The following is an 18,251-nucleotide window of genomic DNA, read 5'->3' as shown; positions in this document are numbered from 1 at the left end:
AAGGTCTAAAGTTTGATTCTTTTTTTTATTCTCTCCCTCCCACCCCCCCACCCACAGTTGTCTGCTCTCTGTGTCCATTCGCTGCGCGTTCTTCTTTGTCGCTTCTGTTGTTGTCAGTGGCACGGGAATCTTGTGTCTCTTCTCTGTGCCATCTTGCTGCATCAGTTCCCGTGGTGTGCGGTGCCACTCCTAGGCAGGCTGCACTTTCCCTCATGCTGGGCAGCTTTCCTTACAGGGCGCACTCCCCGCGCATGGGGCTCCCCTACGCAGGGGACACCCCTGCGTGGCAGGGCACTCCTTCTGCACATCAGCACTGCACATGGGCCAGCTGCACATGCTGAACCACGTGGTCTGAACCGCAGACCTCCCATGTGGTAGACAGACGCCCCATCCATTGCGCCAAGTCCACTTCCCAGTTTGGTTCATTTTTGAGTGTGGGTGAAGTGATTAGGAGCTTGGTAGAGAAGCTGAATGGGAGTGATTCAAATGCTTAAATCCACGTACATGCAAATTATGCAGGCTAGTCCACCTCATTTTCAACTACTCTTGCAGGTGGAAGAGAGAATATTTCACAAGAGTTGCTTTTCATAGAATCTAAAGGGTATCACAGGGAAGAAGTCAACAGTAGGGCCAAATTAGATTATTCTCTTTAAGGTCATGACCAAAATGTCTTACTCATCTTTGTGAACCCTCAAATTATTGCACGGCACAGGCACATGGGCTATTTGTTGAGCAAATCATAATAAAAAAGAGTTGCTATTTGCCTTCTGGATTTAAAAAAAGGGTTGACAGAAACCCTCAGCAAGAACTACACAGGAAAGAAGGCTGCTGAATAATTATTCACAACCTATAAGTCCTGCATAACAATGACTTTCTGATCAAATTCTGTTCTCTCCCGTGGTTGTGGAGGGTTATGACTATTACTTCTAAAGGCAGAAGAAGCAACTACTGTTTTGTAGCAGCTGCCATGTAGCAGACACTGTTATACCATTTATGTATATTATTGTTAAACTTGACAATAACCTGATTTAATTAATATTAATGGGAATTGATGTTGCCATTTTCCAGTTACTGAAACTGAGGTTCAAATTGCCAAATGTAAGGTTCAAATTGCCACTAAGAGTGGTGATCTCCACCACTAGGCCCTGGTAAAACAACCTCTAGGTGTTCAGCTTTATTACTTTAATTTGCTGAACACTTGATTAGAGGAGACATGAAATTGGTTTTGGATATCATTGAAGAGATCTGAAGCTTTGAAGAAAGCAACTTTTTGAACAAGAAAACCAAATAACCCACCTTAAGCCATTTGGATGTTTTTTACAACAGAAGACTTGTTTTAGTTTGGAAGTCCACGTGGTTTCAGCTGAATGCATCTTCTTGAGCCCTCCAAATCATTATTTGCCATGTATGATGCTACACAGTGTGAGGCACACACACCCTGGGTAAGAGATGGTCCCTATCCTTACAGTCTAGTTGGAGAGAAAACACATACCCATTAAGCACTTTTAGAACATTTAAATGTGAAAGGTCATGGGAATCTTAGCAGTAAGGATTCTGGCCAAAGCAGAGTCATGGCAGATTTGGATATAAGATTGAAAATGACCCTGAAGGGCCTGTTGGCTGGCCAGGCTGGGTATACAGACCCTCTGGGAGGGAGGGTGTGTGAGAGGGAGTGGTGGGGACCCGCAGGCTATATGAAGTTCTGTTGCCTGCAATGTGTAGGAAAGTTTAATATTCTGCTTGGGATTCCTGCTTGGAATCAGGGTGAAATCCTAACCAGGACCTTTGGGCCTGACATAAGTCCTGGACTTGGCCTGAGCCCCAACCTGCCCCTTCTTTGGTCTTCCCTGTTTCCTCCTCAGTAATAAGAACCCTGCTGCTTCCCCTCTGCCAGTCAGTGTGAAAAGAAGCAGGCAGTTGTTGACTTTTCCATGAGCGAGGGAGGGATGAGGCAACAGGAAGCCTTTCCAGCTTGTCAGGTGGTGAGGGAGAAGTCGCTGGAGCTAAAGGATGCAATTCTTGCTGTCTTCCCACGTTCCCTGTATGGCATGTTCGTTGCTATAAAGCACTTGATCCATCTCCTCATCTCAGCCTCCTCTTGGTCAGTGAAATGTCTAATCACCACTCTACACCCTCCAAAGATGATGTTCTCATTTTCCACCAAACTTCTACACTATTCTTTCAAGTCACATCCACAACCTCTCTGGGCTCTACCAACTTGCCCTCAGCTGGAACAGACACCACCAGCAGCTCCCCTCATTCTAGTAGGTTCTCTGTGCCCACAATTATCTCTGTCTTGGGCACAGAACCCACTGCCTTCCTCTTCTGTCAGGAGAAGTGGGTAGTATCTAATCATTGTTTTAAACTAGGCTTCCTGGGTGCCAGAGACAACGTTCATTCCTTTTCTGAATCCGGATTTACACTCTGAAGCATAACTCCAGATGTCTCCAAGAAAGACTGCTCTTCCACACACAGGGACCTATTCCTGTGTTGCCTACTGGCTCCATCTATTTGTGAAATTTCTAAACTGTCCCTAAGGGGGATGAACCAGGCAAATTCTCATGGATTTGGGGGAGATATTCATAATTTTACTACATTGTGAACTCAAGAACTTGTGGAGATGCGTGAAAATTACTGAAACTGTTTCTCCATACTCCCATGAAGTGATTCTTAATATATGTGAAGAGGAAACTTGAGATTATTCATACCAATTAGCAATCTAATTAAAAATGTCGATTTTTTTTTTTTTTAATATTCTTTGGGAACTCACTCCACAGTAGCACTCCAGCTATTGTGTTTCTACTGAGCATGTCAGCCCAGCACAGGGGTGGGGAGCCTGTAGGCTAGAAAATGGGGGTGTGGCCCCCAGACGCTTGGCACCTTTCTCTAAGGCCACGTGAGCTGCTAATAAACAACCTGAGGCAACATGGATGAACCTTGAAAACATTGTGTTAAATAAGCCAGAAATAGGAGGGCCAATATTGTATGATTCCACTTATATGAAATATAAGTAGATTGGAGTTACCAGGGGCCAGGGAGGAGGGAGGAATGGAGTTATTACTTAGCAAGTACAGAGTTTCCATTTGGGGTGATGAGAACATTTTGGTAATAAATGGTGGTGATGGCCGTACAATTTTGTAAATATAATTAGTACCACTAGATTTTACACTTAAAAAAATGGTTAAGATGGGAAAGTTTGCATCACATGTATATTACCATAGTAAAAATAGGTTTTAAATACAGAAAAATAAACAACTTGAGGACACAAATAGATGGTACAAAAAAATGTGGTTCAAACTTGGATGAGCACTTGGGGAACAGGGCTATTGTGAGTCCAAACTGTAGAAGTCTCTTGACAGTGTTACAAACAGAACTATCCCAACACCTACAAATTGGAAGCTAGATACTTCTTAGCAAAAGAAAAGACACCACAGCGACTCTGCACTGCAGGTGCCATGAGTGCTCATTAAAGGTAATAAATGCCCTGTGCTGTACATTATTTCCACTTAACACATAGGGAAACTGAGGCTTGGAGAGGTGAAGCAAATTGCTCAAGTTGACATGGCTACAAAGGTAGTGGAACCAGGTTTCAAATCTAGCTCTTCTCGGGCTCCAGGGTCCATTCTCCTCCCTGCCTCCCCCACAGCTGGGCCTTTTGAGCATTCTTTATACAGAAAATGTTTTCCCTGTAAAAATTAATTATTCAAAAGATTTTGCACCTTTCAGCAGCCCAGGCACAGATTTTATCAAGGAAGAGGAGGCCAAACCTGGGGAGACTGACAGTCAGCCCAGAAATGCAGAGCCCAAGAGCGTCTGGGGACAGAAACAGACAGAAATCACAGCTGCTGGCAAAGGCGCCGGCTCTCAGGGGAGCAGGTAAGGACTGGTGGCTTGTGCGCCTTGGTCCTCAGAGAGGAGGCCTGACTTGTGCTGTTACCTGGTGAATTCTTTATGATTTTTAGACCCTTGTGCTTTTACATGAAGGATAGTGTACCTTAAAATGAAACACTTAAAAGGTTTGAAAAGCAACCATTTGATCTAGTTCTTTTCTGCAAGAGAGGCTGGTGGGAAAAGGGGAAAAAATAGTGTTTTTTTCCTCTTCCATCACTCCATGAGCATGACGAGGCACAGCTTTGAGTAGATGCCAGTGGTGTAGCTTCTGGAGAGTGCATTTGGGTGGTGGATGGCAGGGAGAGGTGGAGAAACTGTCTGCAACTGCAGGGAGGTCTCCTCTGGCCACAGGTCCCACGCTCCCCAAGAGGGAGGATGGATGTAAGGGTGGCAGACTGCCCAGCGACCACAGGGATCTTCTTCCTCCTGATCCAGGGCAATCATAGCATCAAGATTTAATGTGCAAGAAATATCATCAAAGCAAATACATGCTTTGTGTCAAAACACTGGCTTGGTAGACATACCTCCTCTCTCTAAGTTTCGGTCCTGAACATTGATCCCAGGCCGTGCTGCTCTGCTAGCCATGTCACTCTCTTCTGTAGTGGCAGGAAGGTAAGGAGGAGCCCCCTTTAGGGTTCAAGGAAAGTGACACTCCACAGCCAACATTACCATGGACCTGGTCTTTGTCCTTAGGGAAACCACCGAACATCACATTCCTGCTACTAAATGAACATAGTAGCCTTCATTTTAAAATGTGACATATACTGTGGTGGACACATATATGGTAGAGCATGGGATCATTTGGACAGCTTAGAGTTAAGGGAAATTACAGCATATATGAATCTGTAACAACTAGATATCCACCATGGCCCCAGGTATCTCATGCCTCCTGTCACGGGAAAGGATGTGAGCTTTAGGGCAGACCTCAGTTCTAATGCCAGCTCTTCTACCTAGCAATGGACACTGGCAGGGGCGAGGAGGCACTCTGGGTTACAGTTTCCTTATCTTAAAATAAGTGTAATGGTATCCTGATTGCATACAACAACTAAGTGGAATAATGTGCCATCTAGCACCTGGCACAGAGATCCACATAGCAAGCATTCAGCTATTGTAAGTCTTTTTTTTTGCTACCTACACAGTGGCCCCTGATGAACTCCCATGTGTAATTTGAAAGGTAGAGTTTCCTAGGCAGGAGATGTTCCTGGACCAAACACAGGGCTTATGCAATCCTCCATCTTCACCCAGATGTCTTCCATTATCCTGAGATCTGTTAAGAGTTTGTCCCAATTTTCTATTATACCTTGGGCTCTTTATCTTCCCCCAATTATTTCTTCACTAATCTCTCGAGTTCCTTTTCTCATTTTCTGAAGTGGTTTCCATAAATTGGAGTAGAAACAAGATCAATTTGCATTGTTTCGATGGGAGCAAATGTGACAGAGGTAATATGTGGGAAATTCTCGTAAATCAATAAGAAAAAAACACAAATACCTACGAGAAAAATGGGGATTACAGGCAATTTCACAGAGAAAGAAACACAGGTGGCTAATAAACATGTGAAGGAAAAAAGTTCAATCTCACTAAGTAACAAATATAAATTTACATGAGATGAATTTTGCCTACCAAATTGGCTAAGGTTTCTAAAATACTACTCAATATTGGCAGTGAAAAGAATAGCTAACTTTTCCCAAGAACTGATGTGTCCCTTGCTGGCTGAACACTTGACATGGATTGTTGGTGACACTGTCCTACTAGTAGGGTGATTTGGTCCATCCTTTCTGGAATGAAATCTGGCCACATATGTCAAAAGCCCTTAGAGGGTGGCAGACTTGGCCCAGTGGTTAGGACGTCCGTCTGCCACATGGGAGGTCCGCGGTTCAAACCCCGGGCCTCCTTGACCCGTGTGGAGCTGGCCAACGAGCAGTGCTGATGCGTGCAAGGAGTGCCCTGCCACGCAGGGGTGTCCCCGCGTAGGGGAGCCCCATGCACAAGGAGTGCACCCCGTAAGGAGAGCCGCCCAGCGTGAAAGAAAGTGCAGCCTGCCCAGGAATGGCGCCGCACACACGGAGAGCTGACACAACAAGATGACACAGCAAAAAGAAACAGAGATTCCCGTGCTGCTGACAACAACAGAAGCGGACAAAGAAACAAGATGCAGCAAATAGACACAGAGAACAGACAACTGGGGTGTGGGGGGGGAGGGGAGAGAAATAAATAAATCTTAAAAAAAAAAAGAGAGAGACATTTAAATTAAAAAAAAAAAAAAGCCCTTAGAAAGTTCATACCTTTTGACTTAGTAGTTCCACCATTTTGAATCTTTTCTAAGGCAATGAGATGTAGTCAAAGACATATAAACAAGGGTATTTATCACAGTATCATTTTGACAGCAAAAATCTCAAACTTACATGCCCAACAATTAGGGGAAGAGTTAAATAAATTAATAAACAGTTAATAGTTATATAATATACCCTTATAGTATAATTAATATCATGTTCTTAAAGAATCATTAAGGGCAACAGATAAATGTTCACAATAAAATGTTGAGTGAAAGAAACCAGGATATGAAATTGTCTATGTACAAATATCCTAATTTTGTTTTTATCTCTACATAAGAGACCCAAGGGTTGTAAATGCAAATGCCTTCAGGGAACAGGCAAATATGGCTGGTGAAATACACAACAGAGCTTTGGGACCTGTGGTAAACCACAGTACATGCTTCACCTAAAGGCGTTTAATTCGTTTTTAAAACGCTGAGCCAGTGCTCGCTTTGGCAGCACATATACTAATTGCTGAGCCAAGCCTGGTGAAAGTAGCCAAGGGATCTTGAGTTTGCAACTCACCCCTGAATTCCAGAACAGTCACAATGGTCAGCTGAGTTTGAGATTATAGGTCATTTTTATTTTCTTCATTATCCTCTTCTCTGGTTTCCAAATTTTTTTATGAGCTTCGATTCCTTTTATAATCAAAGAAAAAAGTTAAAAGTTTATGTATGTTGGAATGTAAGAAATGATTGGCAATGCACGGAAGTCCAGACGAAAGGCATACCTCTTAGGGCAAACAGATGCTTGCTCCAGCTTCAACTCATCTCATTACACCTAAAACTCCTGGAAATGGCAGCACTCCATGCAGAGCTGGAGCCCATGCGGGACCTCAGCGAGGCATTCGGCAGCATCTGTAGGACCTGGTCTATGAATAGCACATCCCCAGCATGCCAAATTGGATGTTTATTCCCAGCCCTAGAGCTACTGAAATCTGCTCCCTATTTGATAGACGCAAGAAATAGGGTTAGAATAGCATAAATATAGAATGTCACAGTCTGCCACCTTAGGGGAAACATATACACACACAACAGGGAAGCTCTGATTGAATTTTTAAAGGCGAAGAGAGCTGTGGAGACCAGGATGGAGATGCATTCCCTGGGGTACTTCTGGGATCTGGCAGTGTCACCAGGTGAAAGCTTGGTGGCTTCTGGGAAATGAGTATAAGATTCCTGTAGAGCTTCCAATTTCTGAAGCTGCCCTAGCTGATTCTTTTGCCTATTTGGTGTCTCCACGTTACCCAGGTAGAAAACAGAGCTAAATTGGCCCAGGGGCAGAAGAGGCAGCTCCCGCCATCTTCCCCAGAGACAGCCGGGCTTGAGTGTTCACGGGATGATCAGGAGATCCGGGTTCCCGCACTGGCAGCACTGTTAGCTCATCCCCGCCCTCCATCAAAGTCAAGAAGAGAAATCAACCAGAGCATATGCTTCTGACTCCTCCAGCCTTTTTTTTTTCTTTTTTTTTTTTTAGAAAACTGCCAGGAGAATTCGGCTGGTCATATAGTAGCATTTGTTCCTCAAAATGCAGATCGACCCGGTCTAGGATAGGCACACCAATTTCACTCATATGCATACATAGTCAAATACTCAAAGCATCCTTGAATTGCTGATATCACTCTGATTCTAGATATCACTCTGAGTTCTAGAAGAGCTGATGAGTAAAGATTCACAGTGTTGCTGAGTATCCCGTGCAGTTAACTATATAAAAGAGGCTTATAGAGTATTAGGATATTAGACACTCAGCGGGGGCTCTCTCTATGAGGCCCCTCAGTTAAAGTGAGTCAGGATTGACTTGGCCCTTCACTGAGCCACTGCCCTGAGGATTTGCATTTCACCAGCCTGAGCTGTTATCACACAGACCTGCCCAGACTGTGGGGTCCTGTCCACTCTACAGCGTGAACTCCTTTAGAAACGGAATGATAAGGATAAGCAGAGCCTCATCAGATCCTGCAGAATGGCAGAGAGGGAAGTAAAAGGGGGCAGGAGAGATGTCACGAGGAAATGAAGGTATGGGGCGGCAAAGAAGAAGCACCTGCAGTTTAGTATCCACATTGAGAGGGTGAAAAAGCCCTCAGCAGCATACGCACACCACCACGAATTAAATGGATTCTGTTTTCCACCAGAAAATTGGAAGTTTATTAAGGGATAGCACAGGGTAGTAGCTAAGAATACCAACAATCAAGCAGGCTTGGGCCCAAACGTTCACTCCATCACTTGCTAGAAATAGGATCTCGGGCATGTTCCTTGCTGTCCCTCTGTCTTGGTTCCCCTGTGATAATGTGGGGTGATGGTGGTGCCTGTTTTACAGGGTTGGGAGATTGGCGTGCATGTATATTCTGCAGCTGGCCTGTGGCCTCTACTGCTCAGCGTAAGCCCTCAGTAAGTAGGGCTCATTCACTGTTGTTCTTACATAAGGGCAACTTTTGAACAAGTGATTTCGTCAATAGAAATTCCTATGAGTTGGTACTTTTCCTCTCTCCTCTCTCCATGTATCTTCATATTTTAGATTCCTGGAGGAAAAAAAAACAACTACTACAGTTGTTACAAAGGTTACAAAGTGACTTTTAATAAACAGGAGATAATGATTCCATAAGAGATTTATAATTGTTATTTGCACTAAACAGTAGACGATCAAAATCATCCCACCAGGCACCAGCTTCTTCCTGATCTCCTACGATAAACTCTGTCTTCAGCTTTTGTAAGCTGTGGGGGTAGCAGGAGGGTCATAAACGCAGGCTGAGTGAATCTGGATGAGAAAGCACTGGTGGTTTTTGTAGAAGTCATCCCTGGAGTGCTGCTTTTCCTCTTCAATAAATACTGGAATGAAAACCAGCACTTAGTCATGCGTTTATCCATCATCAGCCCTGACTGGCCTGCGGCTGGACCAGTCTCCGTCCCCGAGGTTGCTTCAGAAAGAATCTAGATCCTCAGGGTCAGCCAGGTTTCCCCAAAGCCAGCCTGCTGGCCACAGGTGTAAAAAGGGGAATTCAGAAACTGTAAAAGGCAGCACTCTGCTCTGCCTCCTCCTGCGCTGCCACCATTTTGACCACACCTGCCTTCCTCTCCCAGGGCTTGTTTGTTGCCGGAAGGGACTCTCACCTTGGTGTTAGAGCTCTTTCAATCCAGGCACCTATAGTAGAGTGATAAATTTGTCTTTTCTCAATGCAGATCCAGTAGCTCAACAACTCGAAGGCCCAATGTGGGCAAGTGACACTAAGCTTAAGAGGCCGGTTCGAGAGAGAAGAAACTTAGTGCCCTCCTTACAACAGACAACAGCTGACAACGCCCCTGAGAGGGCCAGCAAAGGAGACCGGAGTGTTCTCTCCCAGAGCGAACCACACTCAGCTCTAACCCAGGCCTTCCAAGGAGCAAATGTTCCTCAAGAGCTGAGTGAGTCCTCGGGGCCATCGCTCACCTCCACGCCTAAAGGAGGGTCAAGAAGGGCACCATTTAGATTCAGAGACGAAGATTTTTATTCCATTTTATCATTAAATCCTGGAGGAGAAAATGATGACACTGAAGAGGAAATCCACTTAGAGGAAGAACTTCTGTTGGTTGATATGTTCCCACCCCGTTCTCCTTCCAGTCATAAAAGAAGTCGATTTCTTGGGACATCCACCTCGCAGGCAAAAAATAAAAATTTTGAAGAAGATCCTGAAAATCGCAGAGCAAATTCCTCAAGAAGAAGTGAGCTTAGTCATGGCTCATTAAGAATAAGCAATGCAATAGAGCCAGTAACAGAGCAGCCTTCTGTCGGGCAAAAGATGTTCCAAGACCCTGGGCTGATTGATGGGACGTCTGCTAGAGGGAATGGCGGTGGTGACAATGAAAATGAGCAAAAGGCCCTTTATCCATGGGATACCAAATCTGAACCAAGACAAAAGGATGGTGTCAATGCTGAGAGTGTATCTATTGACTGTACTGTGGCAGATAGGCCTGGGACCCATCATTATGAAAGAGATTGGCAAGCCTATTTAAACAGTTCTAGAAATTCTCTTGACTGCTTTCCTTCTGGTAGACCAACAGCTCCAAGACCATCAGTGAATTCACCTTATTATGCTCCCGGGTCATTAGTGCATTCTGCTCTGAGAGGTGATAGTCCAGCAGACTTGTCAGTGTCATCTTCTTTGGTTCACAGTTCAGACTCAGAGGGAAACTCAAGGTTTAATGTTCGTCGGCCACTGTCCCCCATTAGAAATAGGAATCCATTTACCAGTGCTGAAAATCCCAGTTATTTTCCAGGAGACGGTACACATGAATTTGATGTCAGGGAAGCAGAAGATATTACCTTCACAAGCCAGCCTCAGGGGGCTCCATTATACCCAGAAGATCTCATACTAAATCCTCAAGGTGACTTGTCCTCTGTGGATTCTTCCAGCTCCTCTCCATCAAGAATGAACTTACAAGGCCACTTGCACATGTCTGGGTCCCTAGAAGAAAATATGCCTTTTACTTTCTTTGCAGTGTCTGATTTCCCAAATCAAAATGGTAATGGAAACAGAATGGCAGCCTCTGGTTTCAGAGACAACAAGGCAGCCACTAAGATAAGAACAGACCCTGAGAAACTCAAGAAATTACAAGAAAGGTGAGGGATTTTCATGACTTTATATATGTATACATATATTTTAAATTCCATTTTGCCAAAGCTGAAATAAACTGCTTTCATTAGAGGATCGTGGGTATTTTAAAACGTAGATAGGCTCTTTCTTGATATTTCTTTTTTCTGGGCATTTTAATTATTGCTCTTTTGAGAAAAATTATCTCCATTTTGTTTCTTCTGAAAATATATGTATATATAAAGAAAAGCTCAATTTCTTCATTATTCCCAAAATGTTTTTTCGTTGAATACCCTAACTTTAAGAAAGGCAAGTTTTCCAGATAAAAGGTTTTCTGACTGTTGCATACAGCTAGCTCTTCTCACCAGCAATTAAGAACCTAGATTTTTTTTTTTTTTTTTTTTTTTTTTTATGAAAAGGTTGCTATCTCCCCAGAGAATGAACTACTCAGCACTTGAAGTTCACAGCTCTCCCCAGTGGGACTGAACGCAAATCCACCAACAGCTCTAGAATTTGAACCTTCCAAACTAAAAGGCCTTTCCCAAACAGTTACCATAGTTACCTCAGTTCTCTGAAGGGTGGTGCTGGGGTAACCACTGCTTCCATTTTATGTGCTCTTTCTCATACGAGAGAGAAACAAGATCTTTTTTTGAATTGCCCTTTTCTTTGATCTTTCCTTTCTTGTGAGATATTTGGGGGATATTTCACAGCTATGAAATGTGATACTTTTAAAAGCCATCATTAAGTGCCATGTCAGGATTCCACCATTTCATTTATGATAGGTATTTACCCCGATCTTCCCTGGCTGATCTGGAAATTCTTTGAAGGTGAGCTCTTTTTGTGTAGTTTGGTATGGCTCATTTGGCCCATTAATTATCATATTGCTATTCATTTGTAAGTGGGAAAATTCCATGGCAATGAATTAGAAATAAAAAGTAGAAAAATGAACATAAGAATGCCTTGCTTACTCGTTCATCTTTCATCCAACTCCCAGTCATGAGGTAACTTTGCAGTTAGCAGCACCTTTCTTGCCCCCATATTAAACAAGCTACCACAGGGCAGCCCCAAGGTGAAGGGACCAGAGGTCCCACACCCACCCTCCTCATCAACCCACAAACACAACCTCAGACACACTTGTCAGGAGTCTGGACTTCACTGTCCCAAAGTGGTGCCTTTGGGTAAAAAGGAAATTCCTTTTAAAATGCCTCCACCTCTAGGCATGGTAATGCATTAAACAGCTGGTATTTGTGTACTTCTTAGCGTAAGATTCTTTTTTTTCTCCTGTACATGATAAACTTTAGCTCTTCATATTCTTTGAAGTGTTCATTTTAGGAAATATTTAATATAGAGTTTTAACTCATAAACCACATGCAACCTCACCTTCCAGAGAAAAATACTATCAAAAACTTTGTATCTAGTCTTTTATCTTTACAAATAAGTGTATTTTTAGCAGACATTGGCTCATGCTGTTTTATAATGTGCTTTAATATTTTAAATGTCACATTCTCCTAAACTTTTCGCTCAGTTACTTGAATATAAAATATACTATACATATAAGTAAGTATCTAGCATATGCTTTAAATAATTAAACAGCTAACGCTGTGCCTACCCTCCAGCTCATGAGAACATTGTTGACAGGCTGGAGCCCGTCACCGACCAGGTCCCCTCATCTTCGCCCTCAGGTCCCGCTCGCACCCCATCCCACCTTCCCATGCCCTACGCCCAGCTCCCAAGGAGAGCACTCCTGCAGTCTCTTATCATTCCCTTAGTTTTGGTTTTGTTGTGTTTGGGGATTTTTTTAAAAATTATTATTGCTTTACCATATGTTTCCCTAAGCAATGTATTGCATAGTTTTATGTGTTTTTGAACTCTGTAGAAATGGAACCACGCCTCTATTCTTCTGTGAAGACTTGCTTTTTCCCCTTGCTTTTAATTCATTTGGCTTTCACCATTGCAAAGTATTCTTTTGTATGAATACACAATTTAGCCATTCTCTGGTCGATGGGTTGTTTACTGTTTTCTGCCAACAGTGCTGTATGAATATTCTTGTAAATTTCTTCTAGTACATAGGGCAAAAATTCTCTGGGACATATTTATTTACTGTTTTTAGTACAGTACATTCCACTGTACTAACTAATGCCAATTTCTTGTCCCACCTGTAACGTACAATGTACATCCTTGCCAATACTTGGATCGCGAGACTTTCCAAATTTTTGCCAGTCTGGTGGAAGTAAAATATTGTCTTACTGTGATTTTAATTTGCATTTTCATGACTACTAATGAGATTACACATCTTTTAGATGTTAAATGACCATTTGTGTTTTCTCTTCTGTGAAATGCTTACTGTTGTCTTTTGTCTATTTTACTTTTAGAATATTTTTCTTTTTAGTATTTATTTTAGGAGTCCTTTATATATTCTGGCTACCAATCTAACTTTTTGACAGGTACATGTTAGAATTACCTTTTCTCAATTTGTATTTACTTTTTCTTTATGAAGCCTTTTAACAAAAATTCTTAATTTTATGGTAGTTGTGATGGTTAATATCATGTGTCACTTGGCTAGGTTATGTTCCAATTGTTTAGTCAAGCAAGCACTGACTTGATTGTTACTGTGAGGGTATTTCATGGATTTAAATCATTAGTCATTTGATTGCATTTCTGGCTGATTACATCTACAATCAGCAAAAGAAAGTGCCCTCCACAATGAGAGAAGTCTCATTCAATCAGCTGAAGGCCTTAAAGGAAGAACTGATGATTTCAGTAGTCAGAAAAGAGAATTTCTACCTACTTCAGCCAGCCAGCTTCTCCTGGGGAATTCAGTGAAACCTTCATTGGAGTTCCCAAATTGCAGCCTGCCCTATGGAATTTGGACTTGCCAATCCCCATTGTGGTGTGAAGCCAATTCTTATAATAAATCTCTTAATATTTATATATACATAAATATATATCATATCAGTACTGTTTCTCTGGAGAACCCTGACTAATATAGTAGTTAAATGTATCGATCTTATTCCTTTTGGATTGTGATTTGCCTCTTGTCTTTTTTTTTTTTTAAAGATTTCTCTCCCTTCCCTTCCCCCTGCCCCCCCATTGTTTGCTCTCTTGTGTCCATTCTCTCTGTGTTCCTCTGTGTCCACTGCATTCTTGTCAGTGGCACCGGGAATCTGTCTCTTTTTGTTCCTTCCCCTTGCTGTGGCAGCTCTCCATGTGTGCAGCGCCACTCCTGGGCAGGCTGTGCTTTTTTCACACAGGGCAGCTCTCCTTGCTGGGCGCACTCCTCGCACATGAGGCTCCCCTACATGGGGACACCCCTGCGTGGCATGGCACTCCTTGTACGCCGCAGCACTGCACATGGGCCAGCTCACCACACAGGCCAGGAGGCCCTGTGTTCGAACCCTGGACCTCCTATATGGTAGGTAGATGCTCTATCAGTTGAGCCACATCCATTTCCCTGCATCTTGTCTTGATTAAGAAATTATTCTTTGACGTCATTATGATATTTTTCCTATTTTTCTCTAAAATCACTACCGTTTTACTTTGCACATTTTGGACTTGAGGTAAAATGGAGTTTGGATGTAAATGTGAAGTGATTTTTAAAATGTGGTGTGAGGTGTTTGAGTTTCCTCTTTGCTAAAGCAAATACTATGCAATGCATTGGCTTAAACAACAGAAATTTGCTAGCTCACAATTTTGAGGCTCAGAGAAAGTCAAATCAAGGCATTATCAAAGTCTTTCTTTTTTCCCAAAGACTGGCATTCTGGGACTGGCTGCCAGTGATTCTCGGTCCTTGGCTCCTCTGTCACATAGCAGTGCACATGGTGGCCTTTCCTTTCTAGTCCTGGTTCTGTTGACTTTTGGCTTCTTGCTTCCCGTTGCTTCCTATCTGTCTGAATTTCATTTTGCTTAGTAAGACCCATCCTGATTGGATCGGGCCACATCTGAGCTGAGGTAACCTTATCAAAATCCTATTTAAAATGGGTTTACAACCACAGGAATGGTTTAAGAACATGTTTTTCCAGAGTACAAAGCTCCAGATCACCACGTGAGGTAAGATTTATTTTCCCTTTATGAATACCCAGTTGTCCCAGGATCTTTCCCTGGTGGTCTGCAGGGCCACCTCTGTCGTACATAACATGCCTGTACATGTGCAAGTCTGTTTCAGAGCTCTCTATCCCAATCCACTGTTCTTTTTGTCTTTTCCTAATCCACACCATTTTAAGTGTAATAAATCTTGATAACTGATGGCACAAAGCTTGCCTGCCCACTTTGCTCTTCTTTAAGAGTCCTTCACAATATATATTTAAGAATCAGCTTGCTGGAATTTTTAATGGAATTGCATTGAATCTATAGATCATTTTGGGGAGAAATGACATCTTTAAGATAGTGAATCTTTCATCCATAAACATGGTATATCTCTCTTCATTTGTTTACATATTTTTTAATGCCTTTCAATGTAGTTCTTTGTTTATTTGTTTGTTTCGTTTTTGAGGTACCGGGGTCAGGAATCGAACCCAGGACCTTGTATTGGGAAACCAGTGCTCAAACCACTGGCTCCCCCAAGTTGGTTTTTTTTTTTGCTTGTTTTTTTGTTTTGTTTTGCTTTTAAGTGTCAAATTTCTTTACATAATTTTTTTTTTCATTTCCCCCTCTGTCCCTGAGATGGCTCCCTTGTCGGTCTGCTCATTGTCTGCTCATCATCTTTAGGAGGCACTGAGAACCAAACCTGGGACCTCCCATGTGGGAGGCTAGAGCCTAACGGCGTGAGCCACTTCCACTCCCCGCTGGTTGCGGTTTCTGCTGGTTGCAGCTTCTGGTGGTTGAGGCTTCTTGCTGGTTACAGCGTCTGCTCATCTTCTTTAGGAGGCACCAAAAACCAACCCGGGACCTTCCACGAGGGATGTGGGTGCCCAACTGCTTGAGCCATATCCGTTCCGTTTTGTTTTTATTTTTAGGAAGTACCGGGGATCAAACCCAGGTATATGGGAAGCAGGCACTCAACCATTTGAGCTACATCCTCTCCTCAATGTCGTTTTTATTTTCTTCATAAAAGTCTTGCACATTTTTGCTTCATTTATCCCCAGGCACTTTGTTGTTATGTGCTATTGCAAACAGTAATGTAAATTATAATTTTAACTTTGTTGCTGGTGTATAGAAATGCAATTGACTATATGTTTTCTTTGTGTTCTTGCTAAACCCTCTTACTAATTCTAATATTTTGTCTGTAAATAGCTGGGAGTTTTCTATGTAGAAAATCATTTCAACTGTGAATAATAACCTTATTCCTTTCCAAACCATATACCTTTTTTTTGTTTTGACTGTTTTTGTCTTTTTAAAACATTTTCTCCATATACTTTTTGATTCTTTTCTTACAGTGTTACTTAATTTTTTAATAATTAGTGGACCTATTTTGATTTAATCAGTCTCCTGTTTAAGCATGTCCATTAGTAAGAATAACTTTTTTTTTGTTTAAGATTTATGTCCCCCCTACCCCTACCCCTCCACCTTACTGTTTTTGCTGTCTGTGTCAATTCACTGTGTAATCTTCTGTATCTATTTCTCTTTTTGTCTTCTCTTCTCATCTTTGTCTTCTAGGATTCACCGGGATTCGATTCTGGAGACCTCTAATGTGGACAGAGTTTCCCTGTCAGCTGCACTACCTCATTTCCTAGTTTCTGCTGTGCTTCACCTTGACTCTCCCCTTTGTCTCTCTTTTGTTGCATCCTTATTTTATTGCATGACTCACTTGCGTGGGCACTGGCTTACTGTGCGGGCACTGGCTCACTGCACAGGCACGCTTTCTCTTCTTTTTCACCAGGAGGCCCCAGGGATCGAACCTAGGTCCTCCCATATAATAGGTGGAAGCCCCATCACTTGAGCCACATTGGCTTCCCTAGAATAACTTCTTAAATGTGTAATCGCTGAAGAAAAAGAATGTACATTTGTAAGGTTTTTAATGTATATTTTCAAATTGCTGTTCAGGAAAGCTTTACACATTGCTTTCTCACCATCATTTTATGAGAGTCCTATTTCCCTACTCCTTTGCCAATTCGTTTGTCAAATGAATGGACAAAAATTATGACCATGTCAGTTCAATCTGGTTATCTGTTATTGCTGTTGTTTTTGCTTATTAACAATGTTGAACTTTTTCCATGACTATGGTTAATCTTTATTTTTTCACTTGTAATTGCTTGATCATATTCCTTGTCCATTTTTCTATTGGGATGTTAGTACTATTTTTATATACTGTAAGGATTCTATGTATAACATTTTATGTATAACAAAATAGTAACCCTTTATTAAATATTGTGCAAATGCTTTTTCACTTTTCACATTTTATTTACCTTCCTATTTTTATGATGTTTTTGACATAGTAGAAAACTTTAAATTAAATTCAAACCTGGCAATATTTTCCTTTTTGGCTTTTGCAATGGATACCATGTTTATAAAATCCAATGCCCACTCAGGTGTCCTTAGTCACTTTTTTCTAGTATTTTTAAGATCTTATTATATACATCATAGTGATTAAAAACATGTGCTTTGGAGGCTGAAGGTTCTAGATTTGATTTCTGGTTCTAGCAACTCTGTGACTCCGGGCAAATTCCTTTATTTCTGTAAGTTTCTGTTTTTCTACCCATAAAACAGTAATAATAATGTACACTCCTCAAAGAGCAGTGAAAATTAGATGGAGTTATAAATATTTATGTATGTCTTAGTGTGCCCAGCACACAATAAACAGTAAATGGTAAATGTACGTAAATTCATGTGGGATATATTTGGTGAATATAGTTTTGATATAGAGTTCTAATATCTTGTTTTTTTAAAAATGTTTAGCCTGTTGTCCCACCATCATTCTACTTTTTCCTGACTAATTTGAAATGCCTGCTTTGACATGCATTATCCTATACATACTAAAGTCTCTTTCTAGACTTTCAGTTCTGTTCCCATAACCATCTCTTGCTAACCATCATCTGAGGCTTCAGCGAGTCATAATCTTTTTGTTGGTGGAGGGTCTTGCCTTGATGTTGATTGCTGCTGACTGATCAGGGTGGTGGTTGTTGAAGGTTGGTGTGAATGTGGAAATATTTTAAAATTTAAGACAATAAAATTTGCCACATTCATTAACTCTTCCTTTCATAAAAGATTTCTCTGTAGCATGGAATGCTATTTGATAGTATTTTGCCCACAGTAGAACTTCTTTCAAAATTGGAGTCAATCCTCTCAAACCCTGATGCTGCTTTATCAACTACATTTATGCAATAGTCTAAATCCTTTGTTGTCATTTCAGCAGTGTCCACAGTATCTTCGCCAGTAGATTCCATCTCAAGAAACCACTTTCTTTGCTCATCCATAAGAAGCAACTCCTCATCCATTAAAGTTTCATCATGATATTGTAGCAATGCAGTCACATCTTCAGCCTGTACTTGTAATTCTAGTTCTCTTGCTCTTTATATCACATCTGCTCTTCTTTCCTCCCGTGAAGTTTTTTTTAA

General features: G+C 41.8%; 1 protein-coding gene and 1 long non-coding RNA gene across 14 annotated transcripts in view; one reads left to right on the top strand and one right to left on the bottom strand.

Moving 5' to 3' along the window:
- LOC101424339 (probable E3 ubiquitin-protein ligase MARCHF10) overlaps positions 1-18,251 on the top strand; it is an 84,111-nt gene that overhangs the window by 41,553 nt on the left and 24,307 nt on the right. For 10 of the 13 annotated variants that reach the window (XM_071213575.1, XM_058292500.2, XM_058292501.2 and 7 more), the window contains 2 exons: positions 3,727-3,876; positions 9,374-10,790. In XM_071213575.1, the coding sequence (XP_071069676.1) occupies positions 3,727-3,876; positions 9,374-10,790 (1,567 nt within the window). The remainder of the gene's footprint in view (positions 1-3,726; positions 3,877-9,373; positions 10,791-18,251) is intronic. The other 3 variants (XM_058292503.2, XM_058292510.2, XM_058292507.2) reach the window with 2 other exon arrangements.
- On the bottom strand, positions 1,308-7,928 carry LOC131277462 (uncharacterized). The gene is made up of 3 exons (XR_009184633.2): positions 6,934-7,928; positions 6,729-6,841; positions 1,308-1,469 (listed from the first exon to the last, which is right to left on the bottom strand). It is a non-coding gene; the product is annotated as an uncharacterized lncRNA (long non-coding RNA).

This window comes from Dasypus novemcinctus, unplaced genomic scaffold (assembly GCF_030445035.2).
Source record: "Dasypus novemcinctus isolate mDasNov1 unplaced genomic scaffold, mDasNov1.1.hap2 H_5, whole genome shotgun sequence".
Taxonomy (NCBI): Eukaryota; Metazoa; Chordata; class Mammalia; order Cingulata; family Dasypodidae; genus Dasypus; species Dasypus novemcinctus.
Note: the sequence above shows the minus strand (reverse complement) of the source record. Positions and strands in the feature narration are given on the sequence as shown.